Source organism: Monodon monoceros, unplaced genomic scaffold (genome assembly GCF_005190385.1).
Source record: "Monodon monoceros isolate NGI ecotype Baffin Bay Population unplaced genomic scaffold, NGI_Narwhal_1 Super_Scaffold_19, whole genome shotgun sequence".
Lineage (NCBI taxonomy): Eukaryota > Metazoa > Chordata > Mammalia > Artiodactyla > Monodontidae > Monodon > Monodon monoceros.
Genome location: NW_021703775.1, coordinates 7,965,364 through 7,983,484, shown reverse-complemented (window position 1 = coordinate 7,983,484; position 18,121 = coordinate 7,965,364). Strand labels below are relative to the sequence as shown.

General features: G+C 39.7%; 1 protein-coding gene across 1 annotated transcript in view; it reads left to right on the top strand.

The window, feature by feature from the left end:
• The window catches only part of VWA3B (von Willebrand factor A domain containing 3B), a 210,169-nt gene that overhangs the window by 126,424 nt on the left and 65,624 nt on the right, over positions 1-18,121 (top strand). Inside the window, exons 16-21 of the mRNA XM_029231383.1 lie at positions 4,646-4,773; positions 6,695-6,697; positions 7,872-8,014; positions 14,293-14,409; positions 16,035-16,122; positions 16,201-16,357. Coding sequence (XP_029087216.1) covers positions 4,646-4,773; positions 6,695-6,697; positions 7,872-8,014; positions 14,293-14,409; positions 16,035-16,122; positions 16,201-16,357 — 636 coding nt within the window. The remainder of the gene's footprint in view (positions 1-4,645; positions 4,774-6,694; positions 6,698-7,871; positions 8,015-14,292; positions 14,410-16,034; positions 16,123-16,200; positions 16,358-18,121) is intronic.

Here is an 18,121-nt window from a genome sequence, read left to right as displayed (position 1 = left end):
ACCACTTCCACAAAATCCACCAACTACCAAAACTCAACCAAGATAAAATGGACAATGTGAATAGCACTAAAATCATAAAATAAACTGAATTTATAATTTTAAAACTTCTGAAAGAGAAATACCAAGGCTCAGATGGCTCCATGGAGAATTTTACCAAACAGTTCAAAAAATAATTAAACCAATTTATTTCAAAAAATAGGAGAGATCACTTCCTTCCTAATTCTCTTTATGAGGCCAGTATTGCCTTGACACCAAAACCAGAAGACAGTATTAAAAAAAAAAAGAAAAAAGAAATCCACAGACCAATATACCAATGAACAACGATGCCAAAATCCTCAATAATACATTAGTAACCTGAATCCAGCAGTGTATAAAAGAATTATACATTATGACCAAGGGGGATTTTACGCAGATGTACAAGGCTGGTTTGACATTAGAAAATCAATCAACGTAATCAAGCGTATTAACTGGCTAAAGAAGAGAAATCATATGGTCATATTATTGTGTGCAAATAGCCTTGACCAAATGCAACACCCATTAATAATAAAAAACTCAGCAAAATAGAAACAGAGGGGAACTTCCTCAACTTACATCAACTTAATACCTACGAGTAAAATCATACTTAATAGTGAAAGATTGAATAATTTCCTCCTAAGATCAAGAACGTGGCAAAGGCATCCACTCTCACCACTCATATTTAACATACGACTGGAAGCTGTACCCACAGCAACAAGGCAAGAGCATAAACAAAAGGCATACAGATCGGAAAGGAAGAAAGAGACCTGTCCCTATTTGCTCGTAACATGTTGTCTACACATAAAACCCCAAGGAGCTAAAAAACAAAGCAAAACTCCTAGAACTATTAAGTGAGTTCAGCAAGGCCACTGGTTACAAGATCAGCACACAAAATTCAATCACATTTTGAGAAGTCAAAATTAAATATTCCATATTATTTGCAATTGCTCCAAAGAATATGAAATACTTAGATGTATATTTTAAAAATATGTACAGGATTTTTATGCTGAAAATTACAAAAGGCTGAAGAAAGAAATCAAAGAAAACATAAATAACTGGACAGGTGTATACCTTGTTCATGGATTGGATGACTGAACATATTAGAGATCTATTTGATTTATAGATTTAATCCAATTCCTGTCAAAATCCCAGAAAGGTTTTTTACAGACGTGGTCAAGCTTATTCTAAAATCTATATGGCAAGTCACAGGCCCTAGAAAACCCTACAAATCTTGAAAAAGAAGAATAAAGTGGGAGAAATAATTGCAGTATTAAGGCTTACAGTGTAGCTGCGTTAGTTAAGGCAGTATGGCTTTGGTGGAGAAACAGACACCTAGACCAATGGATAGAGTATAGAACCCAGAAGTATACCCAGCATGCCAGTATGCCAAACTGATTTTTGACAAAGGTACAAAAGCAATTCAATGGGGGAAGGAGAGCCTTTTCAAAAAAATGGTTGGAGCAATTGGACATTCACAGACAAAATAGTGAACCTCAACCTAAACCTCACCCTTCATGCAAATATTAACTCAAAATGGATTATGGACTTAAATGTAAAACATAAAACTATAAAAATTCTGGAAAGAAATATGGAAGAAAATCTCAAGGACCTTGGGCTAGGCAAAGAATTTTTAGTCTTGAGAACAAAAGCATGATCCATAAAAGAAAAGATGGATAAATTGGACCTCATCAAAAATAAAACCTTTTGCTTTGCAAAAGACCCTGTTAACAGGATGAAAAGACACTGGGAGTGTCTGCCGTTCCCTTGGGAGAAACTGGGTGAAGAGTACATGGGATCTCTATTATTTATTACAGCTGCATGAAATCTACAGTTATTTAATTTTAAAAAGACAATTTACTGGTAAAGCAAAAAATAATCATAAATTCAACATCTAGTGATAAGCTGCTCAAAAGACCCAAATTACCAAAACTCTCTCAAGAAGAAATAGATAACCTGAACGGCCTTACATCTATTTAAGAAATTGAATTTGTAGTTAAAAACCTTTATGCATAGAAGCCTCCAGGCCCAGATTGCTTTACTGCTGATTTACATCAAACATTTAAAGGAGAAAATAATATCAGTTCTACACAAACTCTTCTAGGAAAATGAAAGGAGAGAATACTTTCATATGAGGCAAGCATTAACCTGATACCAAACCCTCGCAAATACAATCGGACGAGAAACTTATCGGCTAATATTCCTTACGCATACAGAAGTCGAATGCATAAGGACCAAGTTGGGTTTATCCCAGAAATGCAAGTTCTGTTTAACATTTGAAAATTGATATACAATTCACCAAATTAACATACTTTATTAAAAACCTTACAGTCATCTCAATTTATGCAGAAAAAGTTTTGACAAAATCCAACACACTTTTCTAATGAAATCTCTCAGCAAAATATGAACAGAACAGACTTCCTCATTCTGTTAAATGGCACTTAGGAAAAACCTACAGCTAGCACCATACTCTAATAGTAAAAGATTGTACGGTTTCCCCCTCACATCAGTAAAATGACAAGGTTGTCTGCTTTCACCACTCCTATTCAACAGTGTAATGGAAATTCTAGTTAGCCCAATAAACCAGGGAGCAGGAAAACCATCCAGAATGGAAAGGATGAAGTAAAACCGTCTTTATTTTCATTCAGCATGGTTATATATGTAGAAAATCCAATGGAATATACAAAAATGCTGCTGGAGCTAATCATTGAATTTAGCAAGATTGTAGGATACAAGGTCAACATACAAAAATGAATTTTGTTTCTACATATTAGCAAAGAAAAATAAAAATTATCATTTACAATAGCATCAAAAGTATGAAACATGTAGGGACAGATTTGTCAAAATATGTGAAAGGGCCTGTATACTGAAAACTACAAAACATTGCTGAGGGATGTATCTTGTTTACGGGTCAGAAGACATCACAGTGTTAATATGTGCATTCTCTCTCAATTGATCTTTAGATTCATCACAATCCCAATCAAAATCTCAGCAGGTTTTTTCAATTAAAAATTGACAAACTAATTCCATGGAAACTTTGAAAAAGAAAATCAAAGTTGGAGGACTAATACTGCCTGATCTCAAGACATATAAAGCTATAGTTACCAAGACAGGGTGGTATTAGTGTAAAGATAGGTATATAGATCAGCAGAACAGAATAGCAAAACCAGAAATAGACTGACACATATGTAGACAACTGATTTTCAACAAAGATGCAAAGGCAATTCAGTGGAAAAAGGATATAGTTTTTTATTCCCCCCAAAAATGGTGTTGGAACAATTGGACAAAATAAACACAATTTCCTCCATACATCATGCCATATTCAAAAGTTAATATGATACATGGATCAAAATGATACATGGATCCAAATGTAAAATCTAGGTCTTTTTCCAGGTAGAGGAGAACATATGAAAAACCCTTTGAGACACTGTGTTAGCCCCCCCAAAATTTTTAATAGGTTATCAAAAGCATAGTCTGTATAAGAACAAACTGATAAATTTGAGTTGATCAAAATTAAAAGCTTCTCTTTAAAAAACAATGCTAAGATAATGAAAAGACAAGTTGTAGACTGGGAGAAGATGTTTTCAAATTGTATATCTAATAAAGGACTCGTATCCAGAGCATATAAAGATCTCTCAAAACTCAAAGAAACAAAAAATAAGCAAAAGATTTGGACAGACACTTCATCAAAGAAGATATATGCATGGCAAACAAGATCATGAAAAGATGGTTAACATCATTCGTCATTAGGGAAATACACATTAACCATGATGAGATACCACTACACAGCTATCAGAATGGCTATAATTAAGACAACTGACCTCATCAAGTGTTTGCAGTTATATGAAGGAACTAGAACTCTCATTCATTACTGGAGGGAATGTAAACTAGTACAACCGTTCTGGAAAAGTTTGATAGTTTCTTTAAAAGTTCAACATCACCAACCATTTGATCCAACCATTCCATTCCTATTTATTTACCCAAGAGAAATGAAAGCAGATGTCCATACAAAGACTTGTGCACAAATGTTCACAGCTTTAATATTTATAATAGCCCAAACCTGGAAACTCAAACGTCCATCCACAGGTGACTAAATTTTGAATTCGGTATGTAATAGAATACTACTCAGCCATAAAAATGAATGTACTACTGATTTATGCTACATCATGGGTGAATCTCAAAATAATTATAAAAGTAAAGCAAGCTAGACCAAAAAAGGGGTATATACTGTATGAGTCCATTTAAGTAAAATTCCAGAAAATTGAAACTAGTATTATATAGTGACAGAAAGGAGATGAGTGGTTGGGGGAAGACAGGTTTTGAGGCAAAGGAAAGGCAGATTTACAATGGGAAACTAGGAGGCTTTCGGGGGTAATGGATATGTTTATTGTCTTCATTGCAGTGATGACTTCACAGGTGTGACTGTCGAAACTACTCAAATGGCACACTTCACATACATTCAGTTTATTATAATATAAATGAATTATACCTCAATTGGGCTGTCTAAAAAAGGAATAATATAAGAACTACATGAAATTCTTTAGATTCTACTTTTCCTGATACAGTTCGTTTTCTGTTAGAAATGTTTGAAATCTGAACTCTAATTTCGTAATGGATTAACTTATTTTGGCAGAATGAAGATCTGACTCTTTTAATTAAGGAAATGGAGCAGGGACGCAGTGACCTGGAGAAGGTACAAGACCTTTACTCGGAGTCCTTGGTCATGGACTGGTGGTACAACGGAGAAAAGGATGGAGACAGGTGAGCACAGCAGAGCTCCCACTTCCCCATCGCAGGGGGTCCCCTAGGATGCTCTGCTGGATCTCTTTGCCACTTCTTTCTGCAATACTTTGTGAGATTTCTTTTAAAGAATCACATAGTATGATTATGTTAGGATTTTTGTTTAAGCAAAGGGAACTCATAATCTAGTAAATTAATAATGATTGGCGGACTTTCCTGGTGGCACAGTGGTTAAGAATCCACCTGCCAATGCAGGAGACACGGGTTCGAGCCCTGGTCTGAGAAGATCCCACATGCCACAGAGTAACTAAGCCCGTGTGCCACAACTACCGAGCCTGCGCTCTAGAGCCCGCGAGCCACAGCTACCGAGCCCACGTGCCACAACTACTGAAGCCCACGCGCCTAGAGCCCGTGCTCTGCAACAAGAGAAGCCAGCGCAATGAGAAGCCCGCGCACTGCAATGAAGAGTAGCCCCAGCTCACCACAACTAGAGAAAGCCCAGGCACAGCAACGAAGACCCAGCGCAGCCAAAAATAAAAATAAATAACTTAAAAATTTTTTAAATATATTAAAAAAATAATAATGATTGGCTTAGAGAGGCCACATGGTCATCCTTATATGTAGATTCTGAAACCCTTGCATGAGCCCTAAGGATGTCTCATTTCCACCCAGTGAGGACAATACCCCCCACCAACCGAAGCAGTGATGGAGCAGAGCAGGAGTGCTGTGTCATGAAGGAGATCTGACTCAGGGTCAGGAGGCCAAGGTCCAGACTTCACTCTGTGTGACCTTGGTGGATCTCCGTATTGTCCATTGCCATGGGTCTCAGTTTCCTCATTTTTAAAATGATGGGTGTGGTGGTAGAATTTGGGATAGATGATTCCTCAGGTCTTTTCCCATCCTATATTCTAATATGTTTATTTTGGGGGTTTTTGTGTTTGGTTGGTTGGTTGGTTTTGGGTTTTTTTGGCCATGCCACATGGCTTGTGGGATCTTAGTTCCCCAACCAGGGATTGAACCTGGGCCCTCGGCAGTGAGGGCGCAGAATCCTAACCACTGGACCGCCAGGGAATTCCTTCTAATATGTTTCTAACTAGTAGTTCTTAAATAAAGATGAAAACCACCCTAACAAACACTCAGAAAATGTGTCAAATCTTATTTAAATGATTTCACATTGTACACATATTCAAGTGTCACAGCTTCATATAAATACCCCATCAGGAAGATGTCTTTTTATTTAAAAGAGTGAGAGCAAAATGGAAAGAAGTTGAAAATACATATTAATCAGGATTTCTCCTTCTTCGAAATTTATTGTCTTCCTCTTAGCAAACTAAGCATTTAATATGGGCTGGGGGCAGGGCATGAGCATGGAATCAGTAAAAAGATAAATGTTATACCAGGCATCTCTTTTTTTTTTTGCGGTAAGTGGGCCTCTCACTGTTGTGGCCTCTCCCGTTGCGGAGCACAGGCTCCGGACGCGCAGGCTCAGCGGCCATGGCTCACGGGCCCAGCTGCTCCGCGGCATGTGGGATCTTCCCGGACTGGGGCACGAACCCGTGTCCCCTGCATCGGCAGGCGGACTCTCAACCACTGTGCCACCAGGGAAGCCCCCAGGCATCTCTTATAATGAGATTTTACAGCATTATTTTTTTTTAATTTGTTTGGGAAAGCTTAGATACATCTCCTAAATCTGGAGAATTTAAGCAAATAAACTAAGAAATAAATGAGCAGCACATCAGTGTCAATTATCTTCTCTATACTTTTCAGCTAGTACCTTACCTGTCTTCTTCCCCTTGCTTAATCAAACTGAAGAATGTCAGGACAACATGACCAGCTATTGCTTGGAAGTTGGTTTGGTCAGTTGACTGTAGCTGCTATTGATTGACTAGTAGATGTATTCTTGGTTTTTTATATGTATATATGTTTTAGGGGCTCTAAGGAGCAGGTTCTAGAGTCATGCAGAGGAGTGTTTTAATCCAGGCTTCCCACCATTACATGTTAGTAACTTTGGGCAAGCTACTTAACCTCACTGAGCCTCAATTTCCTCATCTATAAGAGGGGAATAATGGTCATCGTAGGGTTGTTGGGTGGATTAAATGAGGGCATGCCTGGCACATAATAAGAGCTCTGAATTAATATAAAGAAAAGAGTAAAATGCAGTGCCTCATTCTATAGATATTATGCTTCTGTACTTCCTTATAACATATCATTAGGAAAAGTTAATTCACCTACCTAGCTGTAGTTGAAAACAGATTGAGTTTTTTACCAGGTGGAATAAATGTTATAGCCTCCAAATCTCATCTCCCTTCTTTCTTTTTTCAAACATTTACTGAGTACAAATCATACGCCAGGCGAACTGGGGTGCACAGATGAATGTAAGCCTGGGCCCTTGTCACAGGATGCAGTGTGGTGGGGCATCATGGGACACCGGGCGGGTGCTCCGTGGAGATGGGCTTGGAGGGGGAGGTGAAGGAAGGAGGGCGTGCTTTACAGTGTTGGAGCAGGAGGTTGTTCTGGAAACTCCTGTCTGTGGTTGCTGTGTTCAGAGTGTCAGAGAAGGTGTGTCTGGGAAAATATTTAGGAATTTTTGGGGATCCCTCCTGGCCCGAGATCTTCAACAGAATGGTTTGCCATGATCTGGTGCTGGCAGAGAGTTCAAGGCAGGGGTTTCCCTTCTCTGGCTTTTATAAGAGCTAGCTGTTCAACCCTTTAGTTAGAGAAAAGGGTTTCTATAATGCTTTCTGCGTTACAACAGACTCTTTCTGGAGTTAATCCTCTCATCAGCTCCATGCTGTTAGGGCCCAGCTGATGTTTCCTTCAGTTTGTGGGTGAGGGAAGTGACGAAATTTAGAGGATTGAGCGACTGCACTTAGTCACATAGCTGGGAAGGAACAGAGCTGTGGTGTGAGCCAGGGCTGGGCTCCTGTCCACTCTTCTGCGGGGGCAGAGATAAATGACTATTCTTATTTTAACCAAATATAAGGGGAGCGGCTCACTTCTTAAGCTTGCAGCATTCAACACGACTGTATTGATCTAACTCTGCCTTCTTGATGGAAATTTTGTTTCCCCCTCCTTTTTTTTTTCTTTCATCTTCTTTGTCTACTTTTTATCTAAAACAGGCATCAAAAAGAAATCTGTTCCATTGTTTCAACCCCAGAAAAATGTGCAAAATCTCACGCTGATGTCGAATCAACACGAATGTCAAAAGTACCAGAGGACCTGTCAAGTCAAAAGATTCAGAAAAAGAAAGTCCTCCACGCAGGTATCAGTGAACAAAATGGTTTGACTCTCATTACCAGTTTTCCTTTAATGCAAGAAGGTAGAATAAAACTAAAGCCCCATAATATTTTAAAAGAAGCCTAAACCTGTGTTTTTTAAATTGAAATTTTTATAGAAGTGATTATACATTCATATGCAGTTATGAGAAATAATACAGAGAGCTCCCGTATATCTGCTCTTCACCCAGCTTCCCCCAGTGGTAACATCTTGAAAAAATAGTACAATTTTGCAACCAGGAGATCGACATTGATACAATCCACGATCTTACTCAAATTGCCCCAGTTTTACATGTGTTCACTTATGTGTGTGTGTGTGTGTACTTCTATATGATTTTATCATACGTGGTTTCATATTTCCACCGTCACGGTCAAGCTACAGAACATCTCCATCACCACAAGAATCCCTGGCATTGCTCTTTTATAACCACAGCCATCTCCCTCCGACACCCTTTCCCAATTCTTGGGGACCACTAAGTTCTCCATTTCTAAAATGTTGTCATTTCAAAAATGTTATATAAAATGGAATTATACAGCACATAACCTCTGGGTTTTGGCTTTTTTCACTCAACATATTTTCCTTGAGATTCATCCAGATTTTTGGCAGGTATCAACAGTTCAGTCCTTTTCATTACAGAGTAGTAGCCTGTGATATGGATGTACCAGAGTTGGTTTAACCGTTCATCTGTTGAAGGACATCTGGGTTGTTTCCAGTTTGGGGCTATCAGGAATACAGCAGTTATAAACATTTTTGTACAGGTTTTATGTGAACATAATTTTTCATTTCTTTAAGATAAAGCCCAAGGGTGCCATTGCTGAGTCATATAGTATCGAATGTTTAGTTTTATAAGAAACTGCCAGACTATTTGCGGGAGTGGCTGTGCCATTTTATATGATCACAGCAAAGAATGAGTGATTCCGTTTCTCCACATTCTCGCCAGAACTTGGTATTGATTGTCGCTATTTTCTATTTTAACTGTTCTGATAGGTGTGTAACATCTCACGGTGGTTTTTACTTGCATTTCCCTAATGGCTAGTGATATTGAACATCTTTTTATGTGCTCATTCACAATATATCCTCTTCAGTGAAATAGATATCCTCTTCCATATATCCTTTTCAGTGAAATGTCTGTGCCCATGTGCTTTGCCCATTTTCTGTGTGGATCGATTTGTTTTTTATTGGTGAATTTTGAGAGTTCTTCATGTATTCTAGATACTAGGTCTTTATCAGATATGTCGTTTGCAAATGTTTTCTCCCAGTCTGTAGCTTGTCTTTTTGTCCTCTAATTAGGGTCTTTGGCCAAGCAAAAGCTTTTAATTTTGATAAGATCCAATTTATCAGTCTTTCCTTTATGGATCATGGTTTTGGTGTCAAATCTAAGAACTCTTTCCCTAACCCTAATTCCTGAAGATTAGCTTTTATGTTTTTTCCTACAGATTTTGTAGGTTTATATTTTACATTTAAGTCCATGATTCACTTGAGTTAATTTTTGTATAAGGTGTGAGTTTTAGATCAAGGTTTTTTATGTTTGTTTGTTTGTTGTTTGGCCTATAGATGTTGCTTTGGCAGCATTTGTTGAAAAGGCTATATTTACTCCATTGAATTAATTTTGCACCTTTGCCAAAGATCATCTGGGCATATCTGCGTGGGTTAAATCTAGACTGTATGTTCTGCTTCAGTGATCTATGTGTACATCTCTCCACGTAGATCACTGATCAATGTCTTCATTAATGTAGCTACAAGGTAAGCTTTAATATCAGATACAGTGATTCTTCCAACTTTATTTTTCTTCTGCAAAATTATTTTAGCTATTCTAGGGCCTGAAATTTCTGCTTAATGTTTAGAATGTGTTTGTCTCTGTTTACTAAAAAACCTCTCAGATTTTGATAGGAATTGCATTAAACCTGTAGATCAATTTGGGGACAACTGACATCTCCACAATGTTGATTCATCCAGCCTCTGAATGTGGCATGACCCATGAACATGACTCCTGACCATGACCATGTATTTAAATCTTCTTTGATGTCTTACAAGCAGCATTTTGTAATTTTCAGTTTACACATCCTGTACATATTTTGTTAAGTATATACCTAATTATTTCATTTGAGTATTTGGAACAATTACAAATGGTATTGGTTTTTTAATATAGGTTGCTGTATGTTCATTGTTAGTGTATCAACATGTGGTTGATTTTGTGTGTTGATACCATAATGAACAACCTTACAGAACTCACTTAATGTTGCTAGGAGTTTTTTGGGTTTTGTGGGTGGTTTTTTTTAAATTTTGGTGTGTGTGTGTGAATTCCTTACTGTTTTCACATATACAATATGTTATCTGCAAATTTGGACAGTTTTATCTTCTTTTCCAGTCTTTCTGGCTTTATCTCTTTTTCTTGCCTTGTTGGCAGAAGCTAGAACTTCCAGCACTATGTTTAATAAGGATGATGAGAGTGGGCATCCTTGCCTTTATCCTGGTCTTAAGGGGGAAAGATATTCAGTCTTTCACCAGTAAATATGATTTTAGCTGTAGGTTTATTGTAGATATTCTTTATCAAGTTGAGGAAGTTCCCCTCATTCCCAGTTTTCTGAGAGTTTTTATCATGAGCTGGTGCTGGATTTTGTCAAATGCTCTTGCTGTGTCAAATGATATATCATACGGTTTTTCTTCTTTAGTCTATTGATATGATGCTTCAAATGTTGAAGCAGCCTTGTATGTCTGGAATATCTTCCACTTGGCCTTAGTGTTTATTTGCAGTGCTTTTGAGTGTAACTCTTTGTATGGTTTCTCTGGGTATAACAGCATATAAACATGACTTATAACACTCTTCTGGTATCAACATTTTACCACTTTTTGTGAGTGTGGACATCTTACTTCAATTTAGGTTTCTTTGCCTTCCCCAGTTTTAAACATCATTGTCTTGAATATCAGGTGATGCTACAATTTTTATTTAAATCATCAAATATGATTTCTAAATCTCAAGAGGAAAGGATAATCTATTGTATTTACCACATTTTTGCTCTCTTTTGTCCTTTCTTCCTTCCTGATTCTCCAAAGTTCCTTCTTTTATCATTTCCTGTCTGTTTGAGGAACTTCCTGTGTTCAGTCTTTAAAGGTAGGTCTGCTAGCCACAATTATTTTTTATTTTTTCCTTGTCTAGGAATGTTTTTATTTTCTCTTCGTTCCTGAAGGACATTTTTGCCGTATTCAGAATTTGCAGTTGATTGTTCTTTCCTGTCTGTAGTTGAAAAACATAGTGCCTCTTCCTCGGGCCTCCTACTTTTTAAATGTGAAATTTGCTGTTGTTCAAACTGGTGCTTCCCTCTAGGTACTGGGTCCTTTCTCTCTGGCTTGCTTTAAAAATTTTTTCTTTGTCTCGAATTTTCAGTGTTTAACTATAACGCATCTTGGCATGGATTTCCTTGGGTTTACTCTGTTGGGGGTTTGCACAGCTTCTTGATTTGTATGTTGTATCTTTCACCAAATTGGGGAAGTTTTCATCTATTACTTCTTCAAATGGTCTCTCAGTCCCACTTTTTTCCTCCCTGTCTTGGGACTCTGATAATATGAATGTTGGGTATTTTGCTATTATCCTACAGGTCCCTGAGGCTCTGTTTATCTTTTCTTATTGTATTTTCTCTCTGTTGTTAAAATTGGCTGAATTCTATTTTTATGTCCCCAGCGTTCTCTGATACTGCCCTCTGCCATTTTCACTCTACTACTGAGCTCATCCAACAAATTTTTTTTATTTTTCATATTTTATTTTTCAGTTCTACAATTTCCACTTGGAAACTTTTATAACTTCAGTTTCTTAGCTGAGATTTTCTATTTGTTTCAAGAGAAATTGCAATTAATTGCTGAAGCATGTTTCTGACACGCTTTGAGATCCTTGTCAGGTAGTTCCAGCTTCTGACTCATCATGGTATTGGCATCATTTGATTGTTTTTTCTCCATCAAGGTGTGATTTTCTTTATTCCTGAAATGATGGGTGATTTTTTTTTACAGTATCCTGAATGTTTTGTCTATTATGTTAGGGACCCTGGATGCTGTGTAAATCTTTTATTTTAGGAAGCAGTTGTCCTGTTTAAAGTTAGCCCATAGGTCATGGCCTGCTCTTGTGGGTTGGGGTTCCAGTGGTAATTTCATTTTCACAGCCTTTGTGGTGTTATTTTGGTGCTTGGTTTCCTGGTGTCACTGGGGTTCCTACTGGTGCTGCCTGAGGGAGCAGAGGAGTATCCCAGGCCAGGATGCTAGATCCCTCTCAGTGGAGGAAGGTTGTGGTGGCTTCCCCTGCCGCACACACACTGTCTCTTGCGTGTCCCCATGTCTTTGGGCAGGAGAAGAGAGCCTCAACCCTGTAGGGACCAAGAGGCATTGGCTGAAGCTTGGTCCCTCTTGCATGATCTGTCCATTTGCCCTGGTGTCTCTGTCTTAAGCCCATGGGGACAAAGAGGATTCCCATACTGGGCCACTTGTGCAGCAGCATCCCTTTTGCCAGTCCTGCCTGCCCGTTCCCGTAAATGTGACTTTTGCTAGAAATGCTACTTGCCGCTCATCCTGAACATTTTAATGGCCTTTGGTCATTTGTACCATGTCACTTAGATTTGGGATTGTTGCTGTTGGTAGGCATCCCTGTGCTGAGTTTTTATTCTGTTTCAATTTTTAATTTAGAAGAGTGATGAAATGTGGTGACTGACTGTACAGAGCTGGGGGAGTAGTTAAATGCTTGAATCCAGTGCCAGATCAATATACTTTTACTCCTTATTTTCAGAGTTTGGGAATAGTACAGTTGTTATGTTTGGGGACTTCGGGAGCTAAATTTCATTTTCATTTGGACACACCTCTTGTTTTTGCTCAGTGAGTTTGATCAAGGTGGCCTGCCGGTGTAGTCAGGGGCAGGAGTTCAACTCTCGTATGTGGATCATTCATCTCTTTTGCTCACAAACATAGCTCCTGAGAAAATTTATCCTTCTTAATTCCTTGTTACAGAGGCAACCAAAACAGGAATCACCCTGTTTGTTGCCTAGGAAAACAAGTAACACATAGCACACTCCTAACTCCATGCACGGAGACCCTTGTGTTATCTTCCTGTGCAAAAGATAGACAAGGCAGGGCTTCCCTGGTGGCGCAGTGGTTGGGAGTCCACCTGCCGATGCAGGAGTTGGTGCCCCGGTCTGGGAAGATCCCACATGCCGCGGAGCGGCTGGGCCCGTGAGCCATGGCCGCTGAGCCTGCTCATCCGGAGACCGTGCTCTGCAGCGGGACAGGCCACAGCAGTGAGAGGCCCGTGTACCGCAAAAAAAAAAAAAAAAAAAAAAAAAGATAGTGCAGATTATTAGCTAATGTTCACTCTAATTGTCTAATTTCTTGTAAGAGAGGGTAAGTCCCATCTTGTCGAAAATAGGACGCATTTCATTTATGAATACTACATAATGCCTTGGTACTACAGAAGGCATCCAGGTCGTGAAGTACAGAACACATTTACAATTAGTCTGGTTTCTGTGACCACATGGGAAAAGTAATCAACATGTCTTGGTACAAACTTATTATCCTCTAAAGCACACAGATTCAATGTCAGAATTTGATAAGTGTCTACTTGCTACTTGAAAGGACCCAACAGAGGGTAGAAAATAATATAAATAAAGGCTTAGACAGCAACTGTGGTCAGCAGAGTTTATAAAATGAACTACAGAGATGTCCCGCTCTAAACCCTGCAAGCTGTGAATGTGATGGGGCATCACTCCCATGATTCTGGGAGTGATAAGAGTGCTATGTGACCTCGGCCAGGTTCTCTAGGAGAGCGCAGTGTACTCATGTGAGCCCCTGAAAGCAGGGTCTCTTACCAGCTGGTGGCAGAAGAGGAAGTCAGAGAGATTTGGGGCATGAGGGCATCGGTGTGCCATTGTTGGCTTGAAGATAGAGGGGGCCCATGAGTAGGAATGGGGGTGCTTAAGGAGCTGAGACAGGCCGCCAGCTGACAGCCAGCAAGAATATGGGACCTCAGTCCTGCAACTGCAAGGAAATAAGTTCTGCCAACAACCTGAATGAGCTCGGAAACAGATTTCTCTCCAAGAGGGGCAGAGTTTGAACCCAGATCAGTGGAACAAGCCATTACCGCAGCATTTACTTGGTGGCAGTACTGTCCCCCTGAGGGTTGGGAGACTGAACCTGCTTTCTTTTTAAAGGATCCAAGAATGTAGTTGCATCTCATAAAATACCTCCTTCCAACCCACATTCCTTTAACCCTTCTCCCTGTGGTACCCACAGAACCAACCAAAACCAGCCTACTCAGGAGCCAGCTGTCCACCCTCAGGAGCTCAGCTTGCAGTGAGAGGAAGGACGGCCTTTCCAATTCCAGCAGCTGGAACACTCCAAGTGACAGAGGCAAGCCAGCAAGGGTCTCTTTGTCAGGAAGCCCAGGGTCTCCTCTCCCCAGTGTGTCTGCTCCTGAAAGAGCTGGGTAGAGGTCCTTTTGGGGAAAACAAATCATTTTTAAGTGAGTCCAGAGAGCTTCCTCTTCAAAGGACTCCCTTGTAAATCAGGTCGTCTTGCTTTAGTGAACTGGATTTTCTTAGGGTCAGACTTGCATATATGGTGCCTGGGTGTTTAATATACCCGTGGCTCGTATAACCGCGGCACTAGTGGTGATGCTTGCTGTCACTGCGTGGTTTGAACTTGAAAACCTAATACTTCATAGTTGGTTTATTTTCTTCCCCTCATTCACAGGTGGCGCCATCCGACAAGCCCCTCTCTGATCCATATTGTCAGCCTTTTGGGAGCTAAATGTGAGGAAAACGAGACTTTTCCACTCAATTGTTATGACTACTGATAATATCATTATTCTTAAAACAGTAAATTTTAAGAATAAATTTCCTAAAAGTTTAATTCCTGTATCACTTTTCCCTATCTTTCAAAGAGTTGATAAATAATAAATCCCCAGCTAAACACACACATCCACACAAGCCCCTAAGTAGTAGGAAGCACCTGAGGGACAAATTTACACCTGTTGTTACTGAGCCATAGCTTAATCAAACCTTGTGTTCTTCAGTGTTGATCCATGTGATGCCTTTTCCTCTGTTTCAGTTAACCTGCCCTATCTCCTAAATCTGCTATGTGCACAGTCCTTTAAGGGGCTTATCCCATGATGATCGGGATATGATTTCTTAGGCATTTGACTAGCTCACTCCCAAACACCCCTTCCTTCTACATGCTGCTGATTCAACTAGCTCATATCCCTTTTCATTTATGAATCCAAGATTCTATAAGGATATACATTAAAAACTCCAAATAAGGGGCTTCCCTGGTGGCACAGTGGTTGAGAGTCCGCCTGCCGATGCAGGGCACGTGGGTTCGTGCCCCGGTCTGGGAAGATCCCACATGCCGCGGAGCGGCTAGGCCCGTGAGCCATGGCCGCTGAGCCTGCGCGTCCGGAGCCTGTGCTCCACAACTGGAGAGGCCGCGTACCGCAACAAAACAGCAACAACAACAACAAAAAAAAAACCTCCAAATAATAATTTGAAAATGTGAATTTATAACTAAACAGAACCTAGTAGGGATTTTGGGTTTCTGCACAGAGCTGAGGAATTACAGAATAAACTATCGAAACCTGAAATGTTGAACAAGGCTCTCCTGTGTAATTTGGAGGAAATCTAATGAGGGCCACATTGAACAATTATTGGTTCATGGTGTTCTTACTTGACATTTTAAAAATATGTTTTCTGGAGAATGAATTTGTCTCATCCTTTTATGGAGAGAGATCTCAATGGGTATGGGGTGAGATAGATTAGCAAAGCAATGAGAGTACCCTATTTACTCTTGCATTGGTCTTTAGCGTCCATTGCAAATGAATCTTGCCTAGAACCCCCTCTGACAGATCAGTTCTGGGAAAAATAGTCCACTTATTAGCCCTCAGTCACAACTGAACTCAGAGATAAGTGTGATCCTTTTGCATTTTTGATATAAACCCCATATATGAGGAAATTATACAGCTGCCATTTCCCTTTCCACAGAAATGGGCATCCTGCTGACAAATGAGTTTCCAGATGACAAGTCATTAGAAAGATTGACTCGAGAAGGAACCCAAGTTTATGACCAAGAGTGAGTAATTTTACTGGGACAGTTTTGTTGTGTTTTGTTTGATACAAGTTTTAAAACATCACAGTCTCATGTTCTTAGTTCTGCAGGAATGTCTTCAGCAAACTGGCTCAAGATCCATGGCTTGGTGGCCAAGAAGCTCACCATCATGGATGCTTTGTCCATGACCGCCATCCCTCACAGTCCCACCTACGTCCCCATTCTGGACAAGCATGTCGTTTCCAAGGTCTTTGATGAGGTAAAACTGATCTTCTATGTGTCCCTGCTTGATGTAGTTTTCATTTCCTGCCTAAAGAGTAGTCCACTTGACGTCTTGTACAGTTGTCACAGAAATGTATTTCAGCGATTGGGAAAAAATTATTTGCAAAGGCAGTAAAAAGGAGAGAGAGAAGCTCTTAAGCATTTTTGCTTCTAAGATGAGAAGAACAATTTCTTCTTTGTTGGGTTGGCAGTTCATGGCTCGTTGCTGATGGGTGGCATTGTGGAGCTGCAGAAATGTCTGAAAAGCCTCTAGGTCAGAGTCATGAGTCACGAGTGAATATCAGTCTGTATCAAAGGACAGGGAGCGCTTGTGAGAGATTTTGTCCATCCTTTGCTTACCTTCTCTTCCTAAATACAGTGGCATCTTTTCCATCCTAAAAGTCTCCAAAGGAAAACGTCAGAAAGAGGGAGGGAGAGAGACACAGAGACAGAGATGCAGAAAAAGAGAGGGATTGAGAGAGAGGATCGGGAGTGAGCCAGAGCACAAGAGCCATGAGAAAGTGAGAGTCACGTCCTGGCAGGAGAAAAAGAGCTTCCAGTAGGAGGGCGCAAGTTGGGGTTAACTGTGGAGGAAAGCCAAGCACTGTAAAGTTTGCCTTGAATTGGGCAACTGGAAGGTCCTTGCCCTACGCAAGAACGGATCCAGTGGAGCAGCCAGATTGCACAGAGATGAGGAACACAAGAAAAACAAGAATAGGAAGATTGAACCCTGGTGCTTCCCGGCAAATGTAGCAGCAACTCATGGTTTAAATAGGAATGTATCAAGCTTTACAGTCAGTAAATTGAAATAATATCCTTAAAAGACCGTATCTCATGCTGAAATTTTGCAGAGGGTATATAGGAAATTTGGGATTTGCTTCCAAATAATCTGGATGGTGGGAGTAGTTGGGGGAAGGGAGGAGTAGATAAAGCAAGATTGGCCATGAGCTGATAATTGTTAAATTTGGATAATAAGAATATTGAGTTGGGGGAGGGTCATTCTACTATTCTCTCTGCTTCTTTACGTATATGGAAGCTTCCATAGTAAAAAGTTGAGAAAAAGCAAAAGCAGGAAAATTAAAAAAAAAAAAAAAAGGCTTTATCTAACTGGTCTCGCAGTAGCTGAAATTTGATGTATTTGGAAGAAGCAGATGAATTGGTGGACTTTTTCTGTTAGTCACATTTAAGAGATTATACCCATGGAGTTGGATATGCATCCTGATTTGACATGACCAGCAGTTCTTGCTCTGGAGGTTGGGTATATGACCCCTTAGGCTGGGTTCCTGATGACTTTGCCTCAAGGTGAGCGGTCCTATCCCTGGCTGTGACCTTGTGACTGGAAGATTCTACTTCTACCTTCAGTGAACTCTAACCTGATTACTCAGATACCAACTTATCATTTGAATCTGACTTCTTCCAAAAGCAAGAGAGAGAAACTGAACGCTGATTTATTCCTTCTAGGAAGTTTGGTGACAGCTTCTCATATTCTGTGCACTTATTTTATTACTATTCTTGAGTTCTGTTTGAAAGAAAATATATTTGATGAACTATCCCTGGAAATAGAATTTTCTGGTACTTATCATGTCTCCTTCTAAGCCTCCCAACAACCTGAGATACATTGAAAAGTAAATACTCAAAAAACAAATATGAGAAGGTAGGAAAGCAAGCACATAAAATCAAAGGGAAGATTTATAGATTGAATACCTAAAAATGTTATTTTGCATTAAAAACATATAACTAAAATGAAGGCAAATCTCAGAAA